At 46.6% G+C, this 20,784-nt stretch overlaps 1 protein-coding gene across 1 annotated transcript; it reads left to right on the forward strand.

The window, feature by feature from the left end:
* The first annotated feature begins 2,781 nt into the window (after positions 1 to 2,781).
* On the forward strand, positions 2,782 to 14,515 carry LOC136503965 (protein DETOXIFICATION 42-like). The gene is made up of 14 exons (XM_066498873.1): positions 2,782 to 3,153; positions 8,323 to 8,705; positions 8,816 to 8,937; positions 11,749 to 11,955; positions 12,055 to 12,248; positions 12,351 to 12,486; positions 12,703 to 12,799; positions 12,916 to 13,016; positions 13,107 to 13,270; positions 13,370 to 13,441; positions 13,554 to 13,670; positions 13,776 to 13,871; positions 13,965 to 14,086; positions 14,221 to 14,515. The coding sequence occupies exons 2-14, from the start codon at positions 8,494 to 8,496 to the stop codon at positions 14,261 to 14,263; spliced, it is 1,683 nt and encodes a 560-aa protein (XP_066354970.1). The 5' UTR covers positions 2,782 to 3,153; positions 8,323 to 8,493; the 3' UTR covers positions 14,264 to 14,515.
* Positions 14,516 to 20,784: the final 6,269 nt, after the last annotated feature.

The following is a 20,784-nucleotide window of genomic DNA, read 5'->3' on the forward strand; positions in this document are numbered from 1 at the left end:
ACACATGATCCTCACGTCTCCTTTTGGGCTGGTGGCCCATTATCCCTACGTTACGTCCATGGACTATTTGGGCCGTAAGTAATATCATCTCGTTTTCATAATGGCCCACGAACAGGAGAGCATGCGGAGGAGGTGCAAGTGGAAAACACCTGTTGCCCACGTCAACGCTGATCGTCGTGACGTTGTCCACCGCCGTCGTACGTAGGAGTAGCACGGAGCGGCGAACTCCGTTGCCCAAAGCAAGGCTCGAGCTCAGTATAGCTTCCGTCCAGCTAGCGTAGAGAAATCATTGGGACGCAAGAGCAAGATTTCCTCCATCCATCCAGCGCCGCCCTTACCCTTACCCTTACCCGTATCATCAGCGGGCCTTTCTGCATGCTTTCTTTCGGCAAATCGCTGCCATCTCTGAATAACCCAACACTGTAAAAAGTGCCCGTTACTTTTTTGACGCGGATGTGAAGGAGGCTACTGTACGTACTGATAGTGCTGATAACATTTCCCCTGAACAACATAACACGACAATGGAATTGCCTTTTCTTCTCTTAAAGCTGTACGTGTACACCACCTTTAAATTTTTCCCGGCATATCCTCGTTCGCTTATGCGCTAGATGTCACCTCCCATCACGCTTTTTTCTGCATTCGATGAACATTGAACAACTAGCAAGTGTAAAGAGCAATCGAGGACATGGACAGCCGGTAGTCCATCGCGTGGTTTGAACAAACTAGTCCACCGGATGGCCTGAAGCAGTGGCGGCTCCAGAAAAAAATTTAGGGGACTGAACAAAAGTGCGACAGCAATATACGTCCGACTGCTGTTCGATTTTAAGTCTCAGCCCCACCTACACGATAGAACTTTGCCTAAAAATTCAGGGGGGCTAAGAAACAAACCCATCTTATCATCGATCACTACATACAGGAACAAATAATGTGAAACTTGGAAAGGGAAATCCCCGCACTTGGCCAATACGCACATTAAAGCCCCAGCCATAGAGGTGGGACTTGGGCCGTGCTTGCCGCTTTCGGGGTGTGCCCTCTAGGCACGGGAGGCGCGTCGTGCCGTGCCGATATGGCATGGTAAATCTTTTCTTCGGCGCAAGGATGGCCCATGGCACGCCTTTGTGGCGTGCCGGCCCAAGCACGACCCTTAAAATGTATCTACTAGTTTTCTTTTGTCCGCTCGTGATATGAAATATATATATTTTGTGTGTACTATTTTAATGAAAGTTTTATCATTTTCATAATCTATTCAAGAATTAGGCGAGAGATAGTATAGTAAATGATAGAAAATTACATTGTATATTTGTAGAAGTGTCTGCGTGCCATTTTCGTGTCGTGCTGGTCTAAGCACGACCAAAAATGCAGGCCGGGCCATGTAACCCGCCGTGCCGAGATCATGGGCACGGCACGACCCTCGTGTGTATGTCGTGCCGGCACGGCCCAAAACATTTCGTGCCGTGCCGTGCCGTGCTTCGGGTCGTGCCAAAAGACCGTGCCATCACCTGTACTCAAATGGCACGGCCCAAGTCCCAGCTCTAAGAGTTGATACGAACACTTACATTTTCTTTTGGTGGCGAGGTTTATGCAGGAGTTGGAAATGTTAGGAGGAGAGAAGGTTGGACATTCACACATAGGCCTTTCTCTAAATCTCTAAGCATGTGGGATTAATTGTAATGGTAGGTCGAGCAGCTAGCCGTTGAACTGGCCGGCAGCATGAATGGTGCCGCCTCGCTCCGCCTAAAGTGAGCACGCATATGCATATTTGTTATTACTACTAGCATGTACACAGCAACCATTCAGGCGGGCCAAATTAAAGGCAATAATAATCACCACAGCAACTTATCAAAAGCGGCGGAGTGCTCCCCAGCTCCCGGCTCGGCGAGTCGGCGGTGGAGCTTCAACTCCGGCTCGGCGGTGAATAAAAATACCACGGCGCGTGCACCACACTGTCTCCCTGCCACTCCCGTCTCTCTGCCCGTCCCAACTCCCAAGCAAGGCCGTAACCTAACATTCCCACGTACGGGTACGGCTGGCTTCCCACAAGTAGCCTAGACGGAGGTAGTGCTCCCCTCCTCTAGCAGGTCCAATCAGCATTCCGACCCGGAGAGACGAAGCCGGAAACCGGGGGCCGAGAGCGACGTGGGCCGCGACGAGGCTTTCCATTGCCTGCCTCCCTCCAAGCCAGTCAGTGGGCCCCTTCTTTCTTCTTCTTCTTCTCATAACAAGGCCATGTTTAGATTGCAAAAAATTGCAACCCGATGAATAGTAGCATTTTTGTCTTATTTGGTAAATATTATCCAATCGTGGACCAACTAAGCTCAAAAGATTCATCTCGTGATTTCCAACTAAACTGTGCAATTAGTTATTTTTTTACCTACATTTAATGCTCCATGCAAACGGCTAAAAATTGATATGATAGAGAGAGAGTGAAAAAACTTGGAATTTGGAGGTGATCTAAACAAGGCCCAAAACAGAAAGGAAACAAAGCTAGCCTAGGTAGTGATAAGTGGAAAGTGGCCTATGCCCAAGCAAAAAAATATCCTCCATTTCTATACTGGAGCGACACAGCACAAGCCAGAAGAAGAAGCCCCGCACATTGTCGCGCTCCGATTGGGATGGCCCCCGCCACGCGACCGGCGAGGCGCCAACTGCGCGATGACACGTCGGGGAGGGAGAGGAGCGCGGTGGTCTGGCCGGGGCGGCGACAAGGGCCGGGCTCGTGGAGGCCACGCGGCGCTAGTAAACAAGGCATATCTATTTCTCCGCTATTGCGACTCCGCCTGGACTCCATCCAACTCTGCCAAACAGACTGCGGCGGCCGGGCAGGGAGAGGGAGTGTCAGTGCCAGCGACACGGCAGCCCAAGAGTCCGCCGGGCCCTCGAGCCGTCGCGCGACCGCAGCCGCAAGTACGCGCGCACCCGCGCACGCCTTCGTCGCCTTTAGCTTTGCCCTTTGCGTCGCGGTGTTGGATGCTGCCCTGCTTTGCTTCTGCCTTTGCATGCCGCCTATTTATAGAGCCACACAACCAGCCAACCCAGCAAGGCAAGTGAGCAGCACAGCAGCAGCAGGAGGAGCAAGCAAAGAAGCGGCGGCTGGCCTCCGTACCCCGCCGGCCGTGCGTGGACGTGGTAGCTAGTATTTCGGTCAGGCCAGAGGTACGTGCGCACACCCCATACCCACCCCACCCTGCCACGATCATATCGCCTTCCGTTAGTTTCTGCTTCCAGCTGTCATGTTCGTTCAGCTTTGGAGCATCATCAGTCTGCCGTAAGTTTTCGTTCTCGGCTTCTTGCCTTTGCAAGAAGAGACGATCCGTGTCCACTGGAGAGCCTGTGGTCAGTGAGCCATATGGACGACCGTGACGGGGATCGCGCGCAACGTACGGCACCACAAGTACAAAGTGCGTGATCACACTGCTGTTGCTCTAACGTCGTACGCCCGGTGACGTTTTCAGTTAGGTGAACGGTAGCGACGGGGCTCGACGGGTGACGTCATTTTCGTGGCGCTACAGAATATGTGATCACGAACATTTGCAGTGGCAGGTTTCCTTTTGCTTGCCACTCCGATCCACTGTCTAATCCCGGAGTCATCATGTCTCTCTCCGAGGATGAAATCGTAAATACAGGGTGGGGTTCTAGTACCTTCTACTGCATGCATGCATGGTTAATTATTTCAAAACTTCAACGTGGGTGGTGTGAGTTAACTGGCTACATGGCTTTGCTTGCGCCGTTGCGTTCCTCACTTGGTGGTGGTGTTCGGGGTTAGGTTGTTCTGCCCTTTCAGTTTCAGCTGTAGGGGCCTGGTCATTCATCAGTCATCACGTCTCGCTGTGAAAACTCCATTTCAGCTGCTTGCTCACCCAAGTTCTATCATTATATATACTTCTCCATCACTCTTCCACATATATATAGGTGACTTTAGCTATGTATCGTCTACGGATGGTAGAGGTTGAAACTTTGTTCCCTTATTAAAAAACATATATAGGTGCCGAACCAAATTCTGAGACAAGAGCATTTTTCAGTAATCTGAAAAACATGCATATAGTAGATATTTGGAATTGTACGTCTAGCGCATGCGCATGCAGTTTAACCGGGCAAATTCAGTTCCATTATTATATTATTAGCAAACACTTGATGCAGTATGTGCTTCTCAAAAAAAAAAAAAAAAGGATGCAGTATGTTTTCATCAGTATGTCCAAGCAGTAGTGGTCTAAGTTTCAGCAAGTGGCTCACATTTCAGTTTCTGGAGAGGCACGGTTGCCGCAGATCGAAAGTACGTCAAAATGTGGCCCTCTCTGTTTCTAAATGCCCGGCCTTTTGTTCGTTTCATTGCAACCGCACGTCCAAAAGCCGGCAGATAAATACACGATTTGTGTAGAAGTTTGTAGTTTTCTAAAGTTGCTTAACTGTTGTTGGTCATGACACAGCTCGCATTTGGGAGCTTTTATTGGATAAATGAACCTGACTGCTATTCTTTTTTCTCTCCTTTTATGCTTCTAGAGAGTGGCTAAACAGTCAACAAAGATAGCTTCCAGGATCATGTTTTTCTTTTTTGCGCTGCATGCATGTGAATCATCCAAAGACCATGCCTGCGATTCACCCTTAGCTTGCTTATAAAATGTTGTTGTATTGTTACTCTCTGTGGCATGCGTTGTCATGTCGTTTGTTTTTCGTTCTTTACAAATTTTAGGCTGCGTGCATCCTAACTGTGTAGAATCCGGAAGTATCTAGGCTTAATTGTAGTATTCTGACGTAATTATAGTTTATTTAAAAATAAAAATAAGAATATCTTGTGGAAAAATCTGGCGAAATGAAGGTGCAAACTAAAATAACGGAGATTGGACAGCGCGCTAGAGATAGGGTAAAGTGTTCAAGGATTATCTCTAGCTTATCTATTGTCTAATCACTCAAACCTCTCGATAGATATGTGTCTTAAATGTTGGGGATATTAAATAATGCCATATAACTTTAGTACCGTGGAATGTTTGCCTGTTTATTTTAAAACTGCATGTGTAAGGATTCACCAAACAGTAATTATATTGCAGTTACACCAACCCTGATGCAACCTTCTGATTATTGCTCTTCGTACTATGCACATTGCAAACGTACTACTCCCTGTTACTTTTTTGACTTGGTGCATATATCATTGATTCCACTTGATTCGATGTCCAAATTATATATATTTAGCCTAGATTAGCAAGGTATCCCATCGCCAATCACATTGACAAAAGAGAGCTTCCACTAATAAGTTCCTTATCTCATATTGCAATAGTTTACATCCGTGTGGTTTGCTCCAAACTGCTAGTGGATTAACATCTGCCAGCGCTAATAGCTCCAAACTGCTAGTGTTTTTTTTTTTCTTTTCCTTTGCGAAAAGTTACACAGTTCTAATTTTTCTGGGTGTTTTTAGTTTACTTGAAATACAGTTGACAGTGAGAATATGTTTTTTTTTTTGCCTTCTTGGTATAACAAAAAAAATGACAGGAAACTCTCGAGATGCATGGTTTGCCATTTCTTTGTTTCTTTCTTCTTCTTCTCCCTCTTCTTGTTTCAGTCCTGAATTAATGGATTCATGCACTTAATTTTAGATATAGTCCCTCCAGTTCAATATGCATGTTGTTGAGGACATCAACATGATCTGTCTCTTTCACCAAAAAATTGAAAAAAAAGAACTTTCAAGTAATTAAGATAATAAAATATTACAAACATATTATTTTTCATATGGTCAATGTAGCAAATAGCAATACCAAAACCCTACATAGTCAGTATCTGTTCTAGGTTTAAAAGGTTGACAGACAAGGTTCTAAAACGGTATGTATTTTGAATAAGAGGAAGTAGCTAGTAGCTCCATTGTGATTATAACTCCTCGCACACAGATAATAGACTAACAAAATTTCAGGGGAACACTGTTTGGAAATCCAAAAATGCCACGTGACCGGAGGAAAAGATATGATAGTCCTCTTTTCATCTTTTTCCTTGGAACGAGTGAGCAATTGAAGAGCTCCACTTCCGGTGGGGGAAACCGAGAGGACTTGCCTCTCTTTTCGTTGTTCCCACCTTGAATAACATGACGTGCCAAAAGGAGGAAAGAAAAAAAAGGGGAACAAATGTACTAACGCGCTAGTCGAACTTTCGAGGAAATAACACCTCGAAAAACTCAGTGCCCCAGTACTAGCTACTCCCTCTAGATTTTTTTTTCCTTGGTAGTAGACTGTTGGGACGCTAGTTTTTTTCTTAGAGCACCCACAACAAATATCTTAGTACTAACATCGTAACATAAGAAGCCAGATTTTTTTCTTATAGAGAAAAGATAAAGTAGTAGAGAGAAAAGAGTGTCGTCCCTAAAAAGTGCAGGGAGGTGGATGCAACACATGGGCCTATATGCAAGCATGGGTGTGACGGGATACAATGTCCAAACGGCCTTACAATATCATTAGGAGATCATTTGAACATAATTATATACTTTAATGACTATAATATTATATTTTATAGTTGCGGGGATTACTTGATATGCCATGTCGGCGAAACCACTCTCAAAACTGCCTTAGGGGGTTATTTATACGGGTTTTCAATAATTTAAGGGTAGAATATATGCTTTTACATACCAGGGCGCGAAGTAGGCAACTACCAATAAATTGGGAGTTAAGTACGTTTTTCCTAAGTAGGCAACTACTAAATAAGGTGGTGTTTGGTTGCCTCTCCTAAATTTTTGTCGCTGTTCCATTGAATGTTTAGATATATGCATGGAGTATTAAATATAGACTAATTACGAAACTAATCACATAGTTTGCGACTAATTTACGAGACGAATCTTTTAAGCCTAATTAGTCCATCATTTGACAATGTGTGCTACAGTAAACATGTGCTAATGATGGATTAATTAGGCTTCAAAATTTCGTCTCGTGAAGTACTGATGGATTATGTAATTTGTTTTTTTTATTAGTATCCAAACACTCTATACAACATCCTCCCAACACACCTTCTAAATTTTAGTCACCGGATCCAAACCCCACCTAAAACACGCCACCACACTGATCTGAAATGCTCAAGAATCTTCAGAGTGAATTTTTATCCAGGCCTACGCTGGCACACCACCAATCCAATCCATCCGGTAATCCTACCATCCTCCCGACTGCTGGGTGCTGGCTGCAAAGTGCATAGTGCCAGTGAGACCCGCCGCTCCACACGCACCGCACCGCGCAGTGGCGGAGCCAAAACCAATATGCAGGGGGGGCCAATTTGCCAAGCTGTTCGGTTGGGCTTAAAGCCAGCCGTTTCGGCTGCTGCTTCTGGCAGCTGAAGAGACCAAAAAAAAAAAAAATGCTGTAGCTACAGCTGCAGCGCTGATAATAAGCTAGCCGAAGGTCATGGAGAAATTAGTTTTAGTACTACTATGCAATTTGGGGCTTAGAACAAATTAAATAGCAAAGATATCAATAGACAACAAATTGTTACTCAATTAGTAACTTCTAGTACGTATAGCCTGTAGATTTTAGAGATCGAAGAAGAAAAAACAAACAAATCGAAACACTGTTTCAGCTAATTTGTTGGGAGAGAAAAATAACGTTGCAGCTGAAAAAGACCGGCCTCACCTGAAAAAAGTCTAATACCGGGCTGTGACGAATAAAAAATCCATTCATCAGCCGTCTGAAGCTCAGCTTTTACCCTTTTTAATTAATGATGACGCGGGCCCTATTCTATGACCCATGGGTCTTTAGGCTATGTTTAGTTGGAGGGAAAGTTGAAATTTGGGTATTGTAGCACTTTCGTTTTTATTTGATAAATAGTGTTCAATCATGGACTAATTAGGTTCAAAACGTTCGTCTCGTGATTTTCAACCAAATTGTACAATTAGTTTTTTTTTCGTCTACATTTACTGCTCCGTGCACGTATCGCAAGACTCGATGTGACGGGTACTGTAGCACTTTTTTGAAACTATTTTTGGAACTGAACACGGGCTTATACCTTAGAGTAAACTTGGAACAGCTCAAGTTCGATTAATGAATTTGCAATCTCCTGGATCCTGATGGCTATTGGGCTGTAGTAAATAGTACGTGGACTTAAAACTTACGGAGGCAAGTGGGGGCCATGGCGAGAGCTCAGAACTGCGTGCCGTTCGTCTCGGTTCCGGCCTTGGCTTCCGCTGCATGCGGAGGCGACGCTGCCTGGCTGGCTGCGTTCGCGTACGGCGGCGGCCTGGAAAAGGACGGGTTCGTTGCTGCTGTGATAACTGACCGACGGAGACGAGCGCGCGCCGGGTCTCTCCTTCAATTCTCCCATGCACGCCTGCTTGACTGACACCCGCCTCGCTTTTCCCTGTGCCAGCTGATCGTCTCCTGATAAGCAAGCGCCGCACGGCACGGCACACGCGACGGACGACGGAGGTGTATAAGTAGGGGTGCGTCTCCCGCTGTTGCGTGCCGCGACATCTCCCTCTCCCTCTCGCTCTCTCGCTGGTGGTGTGAGCGCTGAGAGCTCACGCAACCTGGTTGGAGCATGGAGGGCAACGGTGCCGACGCCGCCGCCGCTCCTGCGACGAGCATGCTGCCCGCCGAGAAGCACGTGGCGATCCCTGACACCGCCGCGGCGGCAGCTACGAACGGTAGCGCCGGCGAGGAGAACAAGGTGGAGGAGGATGCGCCGCCGCCGGCATTATTGCCCTGCGGGCCCAGGAAGACGGGGCTCCATCTTTTCGTCATGAACATCAGGTGCGCGCGTTTGCTTGTGCGCAGTTGCATTATTACCGTACCATTGCTGATCAAATCATGCTTGAACGTGCTGACCAACTTGCCACATACGATGCGATACGATACGACAGGAGCGTCTTCAAGCTCGACGACCTCGGATCGGAGGTGCTGCGCATTGCAGTGCCTGCGTCGCTTGCTTTGGCGGCCGATCCGCTCGCCTCCTTGGTGGACACAGCGTTCATCGGCCGTTTAGGTAATATAAACTCTGAACTGAACATCTTCCTCCCATCTATTCTTTCAAGGTTCATCTGTGTACATTGCCGTGGCTGCACCAAGGTCACCTGATCACCGCGTTAACAAATCACAACCGAGCTCATCACAACTCATTTCCTCTTGCATGTCATTCTTGCATTTCCTGTGAATGGATATCCGTTAGCTTCTTTCGTTCTGTGTAGACGCCAGCTTTACAGTTCTAGAAATATTCGCTACTTCTTTCCCTTTTGTCATTTTGGCAAAGTAACAAACTTCATTCCTGCTGAAATGTGCCTTTCAGCTTTCAGTTTTATACTACTCCTACATAGCCGGCCAATCGAATACGTACATGCTAAAAACTTCACTACTACATGATCGAATTTGCGCGACGTCGCCCCGGGTGGCCTCCGTGTCGGGCATCTTTTTGCCCGCCACGGTTAGTGCCTGTCGATTTACGGAGGCGGGCGTTTTTTATTTTCTGAGGTGGGCACTTTTGCCCTCCACGGTAAATCAATTTACTGTGGCGGGCGTCTTAAGACGTCCGCCTCGGAAAATAGCCTATTTCCCAAGGCGGGCGTCTTAAGGTGCCCGCTACGGTAAATCGATTTACCGTGGCGGACATCCTATATGGCCCGCCTCGGAAAAGGCCCAAGCCCAAAATCCCCAGCAATGCCCAATTTTAACCTTGAACTATATATACGAGGAGTTAGGGTTTTCTACCCCACTCCTCTGTCTCTCTCTTCCTCCACCGGTCGGCCCGACCTCCTCTCTGTTCCGCATGACTGAGTCCGAGGCGAGGCGACCTCCTCACTCCCCACTCCGCGCAAGACCGAGGCAGTCTCCTCTCCACTCCGTCGTCACCACCTCTCCACTCCTCTCCCGACGCGACATCCACCGGCGGCGCTGGGGACATGGGGCGCGCGTCGGCTTCTTCACGTGGGACCTGGCTCCCTTCCTCGCGCGGCGGCGCGACATCCACTGGCGGCGCACCCTGGTCTCCTCTCTCTCCCTCGTGCGGATCTGGCCCCCTTCTTCCTCCCTGGCCGGATCTGGTGGGAGGCGGCCTCCCCATCCCTCCCTGACGACGGCGGCGGGCAGTTTTAGGTGGAGGGCTGCCGGATCCTATAGGAGGACGGCTGGATCTGACGGATCCCGTCCGGATCCGGTGAATGCCGCGACGGTGGCGCTGCCAATGCAGGTACAGGTCTCTCTTCGTCTCCCTCGCTCTTCTCTCTTCGTCTCCCTCACTGTGCCCTCTCCCCTTTCCCAGATCTAGAGCCGGCACGGACGTCGGAGCTGCGGTGGCGGCACACGCGGATGCGCGGCTGCTCGGCGCCCTCCTCCTTTCCGGCCTCATCTTCGGCAGCGGCGCTGCAGAGGCGGTTGCAGCTTGATCCAGGGATGACGATGGCGGCGCTAGGGTTTCGGTTTGGGATTGGGCTCGCCGGTGGGCTCAGTCAATGGGCTCGCCGGTGGGCTTTGGGTTTTTTTTTTTGTTTTTTCCAAACGATTAACCGAGGCGGTCGGTGTAACGTGCCCGCCGTGGTAAAAGTATATTTACCACGGCGGGCACGTTACACCGCCCGCTGCAGTTAAGCCACGATTTACCGTGGCCTCTAGGCTGCGGCGGACGGCTTTGCCCGCCGCGGAAAACCGAAAACGCCCACCTCCAATAAAGTTTTTGTAGTAGTGCTTCCAAGACGTCTGCAGTGATGATGTGCTCTCGAACGTTTCGTGTTTACTGATGATGCTCACCATGTCGTTTTCTGTTTCTATCAATGTTGGTGAGATCTGACTCGAATGTCTTCACCTAGATATAAAGCACAAATAGGTACAGCATTGCTGGGATTACCAGCTTACAATAGCTAAGGAACAGAGCTTACCAAGCTCAAAACACTCTACCAAAACGATAAGAACCCAAACAAAGCAAGCAAAAAACAAAATCAAGATAACAAAGAACGCCGCAGCTTCCTCCAAAGCCTCGCCGATCGGATCAGTCTTCAACAGAAATCAACCTGCGATCTTTTTCATTAGCCACTAGTGGAAAGGTCTTACACGAGCTAAAACAGTATCTCCTTCCCACCCAGGGTTACCATGAAGCAAAGTTTCCAGCGACAACAGCACATAAGGAAAAAAAAAACCCCCTGCATAAACTCTTATCCCCTTAGGGCTCGTTCGTTTCGCCCTCATTCCGCGTGGATTCATTCTAGATGATCAAAAATAGCATAAATTTGCACACCATTCCAGGCATCCATTCTGTGAGAAACGAACAGGCCCTTAGGATAGTAGCCTCTCCAGACAAGTTTGAGAGATAAGCAAGTGACAGGCCATAACTACAGCTATCATTGTTGATTCCCTACTATTCCTGTTCCCTTCTTTCTCCTTAAGCTTCATCGCCAAAAAAAAATCGTTTTACCCATTATCACAATAGCGTCCTTGCTGAATCTTCCTCCACGTGTGCTGCCGTTTTCTTGTTACAATTGATCGGTTGCCTCGGATAGGACCTAGTCACATAGTATACGCCAAGGGCATCCTTTCTGTTTTATTCGCTTTTGATTGATGGTAAGACGGTTACCGTTTCCTTCTTGTCGAATTGTACCATAGTAGCCTATTTCACTATTTGTTTTCCCATTTTTGCACTTCTATCTTTTAGTTTATAGCTAGGACCAGGAACTTTAGTTTGCCATTGCATATTTATGCTAGTTGCAAGGCATAAATATACTCGATAACATCAACATCAGCTCATTATTAGTAGTCTAGAATATAATAATGCTACTGAATTAATCTGTGTGCAATTGATTGGGATGGTCAGGTTCGGTGGAGATTGCCGCTGTTGGTGTTTCAATCGCCATATTTAACCAGGTCTCGAAAGTCTGTATCTACCCTCTTGTCAGCGTGACAACATCATTTGTCGCGGAGGAAGATGCTATCATCAGTAAAGCTATCGAAGAAAACAGCAGCCGAGACCTGGAGAAAGCTTCCCATGTGGACTCAGAAACCAACAATTTGCCTGTATCTGGTACCTACTTCTTGGAACATATATGGTTTCAGAATTTGAGCCGTCCGTAACCACCTCTGCATATATCAACATTATATCTATGTTAAACTTTGTTTCTAGGTCCTGATATGGCAGAATGCGTGAACTCATGTATCCCCACAGAGTGTACAGATCTCTCCAACCAACGGTGCAAGAAGAGGTACATACCATCGGTCACCTCAGCACTGATAGTTGGTTCAATTCTCGGACTGCTTCAGGCCGTCTTCCTGGTTTTTTCAGCGAAATTTGTACTAAACATCATGGGTGTTAAATCTGTGAGTGCTATTATATTATTTTCCCCGGATCACGTTTAATTTGCCAGCCTATTTTCATACATCGTATAACGTTTTCGTTCATTTATGTTTGTGGTATTTTAGGGATCCCCGATGCAAAAACCTGCAGTTCGCTACCTAACAATAAGATCTCTTGGTGCCCCTGCTGTGCTATTGTCTCTGGCCATGCAAGGGGTCTTCCGGGGATTCAAGGACACGAAGACACCATTATATGCTACTGGTAAGAACAAAAACACTGTTGCTCACCTGCAGTGCCGATGAAACAGAGGAGCTGTTCATACATCTGACAAAATCCGAAGTAGAAAGCTTTGAAATGCAGTTTTTCTTTTTAAAATTGAACTTTGAAGTGCAGTAGTTCCTTTATTGTTGGCAATGCCTGCTTCAAATAGACCGCATATATCTGACATTGCTAACCTAATAACCTTTTTCTTTTCAGTGGTCGGGGACGCGGCGAACATCATACTAGACCCAATTTTGATGTTTGTTTGCCATATGGGCGTCACTGGTGCAGCTATTGCTCATGTTGTTTCTCAGTAAGTTTCAGACACCAGTCACACGTGCGGCTAGTACTTGTTTTCCCCAAGAGAAAAGGAACAGCTTCTGTATTTCTATGATAAGCTTATCCTGACATTTTCCCTCCTTATTGCAGGTACCTGATAACATTTATATTGCTGTGCCGGCTCGTCCAGCAAGTTGATGTTATCCCGCCTAGCATTAAGTCTCTGAAATTCGGGCGATTTCTTGGATGTGGTGAGATACCGATGGAATCCAGAGACCGGATAACAACATCTCCAACTAACGTATCCTCGAAAAGGAGACTGAACTTTATTTCTGTTTCAGGATTCCTACTGCTCGCAAGGGTTGTTGCGGTGACGTTCTGCGTCACGCTGGCGGCGTCCCTGGCTGCTCGCCATGGACCAACCATCATGGCAGGCTTCCAAATCTGCTGTCAGCTCTGGCTGGCCACATCTCTCCTTGCCGATGGATTGGCCGTGGCAGGACAGGTCAGATTACAGCCATGTAGACTAGTTCACGTAGTAAGTTTCATAACCAGACAGCACGTTACAATCGAACTGAATCGTGTTGTCAATGACCGATTGCAGGCAGTGCTTGCAAGTGCGTTCGCCAAAAATGACAACAAGAAGGTTGTTGCCGCCACATCTCGTGTGTTGCAGGTAAACTCACAATAGGGCAGCAGTGTTTATCAGAGACCCTTGCCGATCCCTTTCCCTTCAACAGCAACTACCGTCCCATGCTGATGGCCCTCTCTTCCTCTTCACCTTGCAGCTGAGCATTGTCCTGGGCATGGGTCTCACTGTCGTGCTGGGACTTGCTATGAGGTTCGGGGCTGGCATTTTCACAAGCGACTTGCCCGTGATCGAAGTCATTCACAAAGGCATCCCGGTAAGAACGTGGCCTGGCTATTAAAAGAGAGCCCCCGTATGTAAGCGTTTCGCAAGATTCAGACACTGAAAGACAGTATTTTTTTAAAAAATTATCTCGGTTCAGTTTGTCGCCGGCACACAGACCATCAACTCCCTGGCCTTCGTGTTTGATGGCATCAACTTTGGAGCATCAGACTACACATACTCTGCTTACTCCATGGTAAAACTGTTCACATCTTCTGATTAAAAAACACACACGTCATGTTTCAGCTCTGAAACTCTTGCCAACAATGAACCCAATGAAAATCTTCAGGTTGCCGTTGCGTCCGTGTCGATACCTTGCCTGGTGTACCTCTCTGCGCATAACGGATTCATCGGTATATGGATCGCATTGACGATCTACATGAGCCTGAGGACCATAGCTAGCACCTGGAGGTATGATACTACTCCCTTATCCTCCATCCTCCTCACTCTACGGAGACTCCATGTCTTCAGACGTAGCTGCTAGCTCTGGCCATTCGGATGTAGGACTCCACTCATCTATGTTATGCTGTTGCTTCTATCTGCAGGATGGGGGCAGCGAGGGGACCATGGAAGTTTCTCCAGAAGTGACGATTGATCAGCTTCGAAGATGATCTGCTGCACACTGCTGATAGATAAGGCTGCACAGGCGCCTCTCATGTAACATCAGCATAGTATAGTACGTGTTCTGCAGATGTTGGATATCGGAGGTAGATGTAGCTATGGGCCTGTCCGTTTCCTGATCGTCTGACTTGTGGCCTTGCGTGGAGAGTTTACGTTGCCCCTTCGATTCATGTTGTATCACGCCAGGATGGCAGTTTAATACTGTACCATGCATCGGTACATTGTCTTTCTCTAGTCATTCTACTAGAAAACTTGGGGCGTGGCGTTGCCGCGCCATCTTGAGCTAGCCAGTGGTGATTCTAAGTGTGATTTAAGGAAACTTAGCAATGCAATTTGAAAAATTGTTCTATCAACATCATAGTAGCCATATGCAGTTCTTTAAAAATAGATTTAATAACATTTAAATCATGGAGGCATTTTTCTTAGCATACAGTCATGGAAGCACATAAATAAAGTGTTAGATTGATCTCCACCAATTGGCTGGGCCCTTGATCTGCGCCCTGATTGGGGCCGCCCAACCGCTCCATGGTTGGTGGGCCGGGTCGCACAGCGCCATAAAAAAGGGAGGTGGAGGCCGGGGCACAAGGCACGAGGTTCACCTGAGCCACCACACCTATAGTCCCTAAACCCTAGCCGATTTAGAGAGGGGCGTTGCCAGCGACGGGAAGCTCCGCCACTGGCCACCGCCGCCTCTACACCGCCGCCACCGCAACAACGCCTTCACCGCCGGGCTTCACCGTGCCACCGTCAAACAACCCCATGGCCAGCTCGTCTTCTAAGAAGGCGGCCGATGGTTCGCACCTCCTCAATCTCTCTCTCTCACTCTATCTGTTAATCCCATACCAGTACATGTTCTAGGACTCGCTATTTATTCTAAATGTAAATACACATGCTAGATCTATGGCTAGTTGATCCTGTAATATACTAACAATGGTATCGGAGCCTAACTAGGCGTAGATCTAGCTTATCGGGGTAGAAAACTGAGTAGCAGCAATTAGAAAGAGGTGAGAGATCCAATTCGGATCTAAGCAGAGGTTCAACGAACCCTAAACCCAAATCGGGTGAAGAAAAGGAGTAAGAAAGGGTCTCGATTTGAAAAGGAACTCAAACCCTAACCCTGACCCGCGTAGACAACTCGGGGAAGAAGAACAGTAACCAAACCCTAACCCTAACTCGACCCTAACCCTAACCCTAACCCTAATTCGGACAAGTTTTGAGAAGAAGAGAAAGAAAATCCAATCAGAGTGAAGAAGGGGAAAGGGGATGGGCTTGGGAGACGGCTTACCTCGCCGCTGCACCGCGCTGCCGCTTTGCCGGCATGAGAGAAGAAGGCCGAGCCGTTGCTCGTCAGGTGCGCGCGAGCTTTGGCCAAGGGGGCCGCCGCTAGGCCGCTCGACGACGGCGTGCTCACCCGCTGGGGAGCACGCGCGCCGGCGAGGGGACCGGTGACAGCGCCATCACCTCTCTGCGCTCTCGCTCACTCGCTCGGTGCTGCCGGGGCTGAGAGAGAGAAGGGGGAGAGAGAAGTGGCTAGGGTTTCCAGGGGAGAGGCACCGCGCGCCGTTTTGTTCCGCCGAGGAGCACGCTCGACCGTCGATCTGAGATGGACGGTGCAGAGCGAACGGGCCGAGTTTTGGCCCAGGCAGGCGCGAGCGGCAGGCCGCTTTCTTGGTCTAGGCCTAGGTTGTGGCCTGGGAGGGAGCTACGGGCACGCGCGCAAGGTAGGCTGGGCTGCTTTGCTGCTTGGGCCGAGTAAATAGTTATGCTTTGAGCCCTTTTTTATTTTCTAAATTCCAGAGAATTTATTCTTTTCCTGGTATTTGATTAATGACTCAAATAAAATTAGTAAAGAGAATTTTACTGTGGGTAAAATTCACCAATTAAGTATGAGTGTTCCGCTGCAATGATCAGTTTATCCTCTGATTAATTTTTGAACCAACAGGAAAATTTTAATTGGAGTAGTCATATTTGCTTAAGTTAAATTATCGTATTGTTATTTTCTGACCATCATTGATGATAACAATATTATAATATTTATTCATAAGTTTTTCATGCATTAATTCTATTTCTGCCCAACGGTGATGTATAATTAGTGTATAAGAGAATGTTGTATGTTTTAATTTTGATCAACGTTAAATTAAAGCGTGCAATTATGATGTCATATTTTCTCACTTTCTGCAGGGGTGTTTTTCAGGACTCAACCCAATGGCTTTTATCTCGCACATACCGCCTCTTGAAGAGGGCAACTACAGGGTATGGCGAGAGAAGTATGAATTAGCACTTGCGCTGTCTGAAAATGACCTAGCGCCTACCTCCTCGTGTCCGACTGAGCCAGTGGACCCGGTGAGGAAAGATAATGAGACTGATGCTGATTTCACTGCTCGGCAACGAGATCATGCAGAAGTGTGGGCGAAGTATGATCTTGAACGTAAGAAATGGGACATTTCAAACCACAAGTGCTTGATGGTGGCTAAGTCCATAATTTCAGATGCAATAAGAGGGTCTATCCCAGATTGTGATACCGCCACAGAGTATCTTAAGAAGGTGGAGAGTCAGTTCACTGACTCTTCAAAGGCTTATGCCAGTACCTTGATAAAGAAATTATTCAATGAGAAATACTCTGGTGGAGGTATAAGAGAACACATATTGAAGATGAGCAACATAGCATCTAAGCTCAAGCCAATGCATTTGGGGCTCAAAGATGAGTTCCTAATTCATTTGGTTTTTGCTTCCTTGCCGAAAGAGTATGAAACTTTTGTTGTTAACAACAACATGCAGCTCGATAAGTGGGACATTGAGAAGCTCATTGCAATGTGTGTGCAAGAGAAAGAGATGCTTAAAAGCTCACAGTGTGACTCTGCAAACCTTGTGAAGAACAATAAAAGGAAGAATTTTAATGCCCAACCTCATGGGAAAGCCCCTCAGATTGATAACCAGCGGAAGAACAACAATGTACAAGTTGACAAGGATCAGTGCAAATGGCACAAGAAGCGTGGACATTACCAGAATGACTGTCCAGAGTTCCTGAAGAACCTTCTAAAGAAAGGTGAGGACATTATAACATTCATAGATGAGTCCTTATATTTAAGTTATTTAAAATCTACTTGGTGGATTAACTCAGGTGCAACTATTCATGTTGCAAATTTATTATAGAGATTCCATATGAGGAGGACCCTACAAAGAGGAGAAAGAAGAATTAAAGTAGCAAATGAAGTTAAAGCTGAAGTTGAAGCCATTGGAGATCTCTCTCTAGAATTAGTTGATGGTTTTGTACTTAAGCTTTCAGATGTTCTATATGTACCCTCTTTATGAAGAAACTTAATAAGTGTTTCACGTTTAGATGACGATGCATATGATTGTCATTTTGGTAATGACAAATGTCAGATTATTTATAATAATAAATGTGGTGATCTTGTCTTCCGACAAGACAAGCTTTATTTATTATCACTTTCTGAGAATGTGAATGATGTAAGTATTGAGAATGAGAATGCCTCTTCATCTATGAATGCAAGTAATAAGCGGAAGAGAGTTCATGTTGTATCATCAAAATTATGGCACTATCGTTTAGGCCATATTTCGAGGGGGAGAATAAAGCGATTGATTAAGAAATCAATTCTTCCGCCTCTAGAATTTTTAGATTTAGAGCAATGCATTGATTGCATAAAAGGAAAGTATGTTAAGAAAATAAAGAAAGATGTCAAACAAAGCGTAGGAATTTTAGAAATAGGTCACACAAATATCTGTGGTCCTTTTCCTATGAAGAGTGTGGATGGTTATGATTCATTTATAATATTTACAGATGACTATTCTCGTTTTGGCTATATTTATCTAATTAAAGAAAGATCGGAAGCATTAGATAAATTTAAGATATTTAAGGCTGAAGTAGAAAATCAGCACAACTTAAAGATTAAGGTAGTAAGGTCCGACCGTGGGGGAGAGTACTACGGTCGACACACCCCATATGGCCAAGTTCCTGGACCTTTTGCAAGGTTCTTACAGGAAAATAGTATAGTAGCCCAGTATTCTACCCCAGACGAGCCTTAGCAGAATGGAGTAGCTAAAAGACGTAATCGTACCTTAATGGATATGGTGAGAAGCATTATAAGTTACTCTACCCTACCGATAAGTTTATGGATGAAGGCGTTAAAAACCGCCATTCATATACTTAATCGAGTGCCAAGCAAGTTGGTGCCCAAAACACCGTATGAGTTGTGGACAGTAAAGGAACCCTCACTTAACTATTTACGTGTGTGGGGTTGTCTAGCTGAGGCAAAAGTTTTTAATCCAAACATAGGGAAGCTAGACTCCAAAACAGTCAGTTGCCATTTCATTGGCTATCTAGAAAAGTCAAAAGGTTATCGCTTCTATTGTCCTGATAGACAAACGAAGTTTGTAAAAACAAGACATGCTATCTTCTTGGAGGATGATATGATCAGGGGGAGCATGGCAGTGTGAGAAATTAGTTTTGAAGAGAAGCGGGTATACGTGCCCACTCCTATGGTTCAGGAGCCATTCTTTATGCTACCTGTTGTTGCTGTACCAACAGTGCAAGACATTGTAGTAACAACACCTGTTGTTGGTTCTCCTGTGGCAACAATGAATGAATATGAGGAACCTATCCTTCAGGATCCCCATGAACCCATTTTCACACATGAGGGAGAGCAACAACAGCCTCATATAGAACAAACGTCATCTAATGAGGCCCCTAGAAGGTCTCAAAGAGCCAGAAGACCAGCCATTCCTGGTGACTATGAAGTTTATGAATGTGAGGAATTTCAAATGGAGGGTGATCCTACCTCATTTGAAGAAGCCCTGAGAAGCGCTCACTCATCGCTTGAAGCCATGGAAGATGAAATGAAATCAATGAAAACCAACGATGTTTGGAACTTAGAAACAATTTATCGGTGCAGAAAGTGACCAAGAAGTAAATATTTGTAGTTTTGCCATACGTTGTGATTGGAGGTGGCCTAGAACTCAATGACATAGGGTTTATACTGGTTCAGGCAACGTGCCCTACGTCCAGTTTGAGTCGGTCAGCGACTTTATTCCTGAGCCCAGGTGCTCGAAGTTTGCAGTGGGGTTACAAACAAGAAGGAGAAAGATGGGGGGTACAAGAGGTCCGATCGGACTTCGGTCGGAAGGGCCGATAGTGACAAGAGCTCCGCTATGAGCTAAGTGTTTGAGCATGTGCTCGTGATTTGAACCTGGCGGTTCTACTGCTGTGTGCTAGTGAACTTGATCAATCTAATAAATCTAGAATCACTTGACTGAATCTCCCCTGTTGGGAGAGAGCGCATCCCCTTTTATAGATGAAGGGGATGGACTTACAAGTGAGAGGGAGAGAGTACATATGCTACTGAGCCTTGTTGCCCACGTCGATACGTACAGGATGATGGTAGGCGCCCACAACACTATTGGATGTCAGATGCATGTGGGAGGTTGTGTTGTCTTCTTCGGGTATGGCAGACGTCGACGTCTGCCACATTGTCAAGACCTAGAGGCATGCAAGGGGTTTTACCATGTTCGCCTGGTACGGTAAATGATGGCGCCCACAACACTGTCGATGCCCGGAGGCATGTGGGGGGAGACTTACTGTAAGGGAGTTAATATCACCCACAATACTATAGGGGAAAATATCGGCGTCTGCAACACTGTTTGGGCTCTGTCGTGCCAGGGAGGTTACAGAGTACTATTTCTATAGGTGCACAGGGTACGGACCCTGGTATTGTGGTTTGACTTGTGCACCCTGCCTTGCTTTCTCCGCTCATTCCTTGGTCCTTACCGAGTGGGCGTCCCCGGTCGGATGGTTCCAGTCGGCCCTGATTGTGCCAGTCGGAGAAGAGCAGTGAGCAGGGGTTTGGCGCACCCCCGATCGGAGACGTGGGTCAGAGTTAGAAGTAGTGTTTTGGCTAGGCCTTCCCGGTTGGAGAGGCCGTCCGGAGGCGGGCTAGATACCAAGGCAATCGCTCCGGTAGAAGAGGTGGGCCAGAGTCAGAAGACTGGTGCTGTTCCTCCTCGGCCAGACCTTTCGGTCGGTGATTGGATTGCCCATCTGGCCTGTCGTTCAGATACTTGGGCCAACCCATGAGTTGCGCATTGTCTACTTGGGCCGAGCCTCTATTGGGAAGCTGGTCCGCGAGGGACTCCGGGTTTATGAACCCGACACAATTCCTAAATGAGCCAAGACAGTAGACTATAAATGGGTCTACAAAACTAAACATAACTCCAAAGGAAATATAGAAAGGTTTAAAGCATGACTTGTGGCGAAAGGTTTCACGCAAAGAGAAGGCATAGATTACAATGAGACATTTTCTCAAGTCTCATGTAAGGATTCTTTTAGAATCATAATGGCACTTGTAGCACATTACAATTTAGAATTACATTAGATGGATGTAAAGACGACGTTCCTAAACAAGGATCTAAAGGAAAATGTTTACATGGCACAACCAAAAGGTTTTGTTGTGGAAGAAAAAGAACGTATGGGATGC

Source organism: Miscanthus floridulus, chromosome 1, assembly GCF_019320115.1.
Source record: "Miscanthus floridulus cultivar M001 chromosome 1, ASM1932011v1, whole genome shotgun sequence".
NCBI classification, from domain to species: Eukaryota; Viridiplantae; Streptophyta; class Magnoliopsida; order Poales; family Poaceae; genus Miscanthus; species Miscanthus floridulus.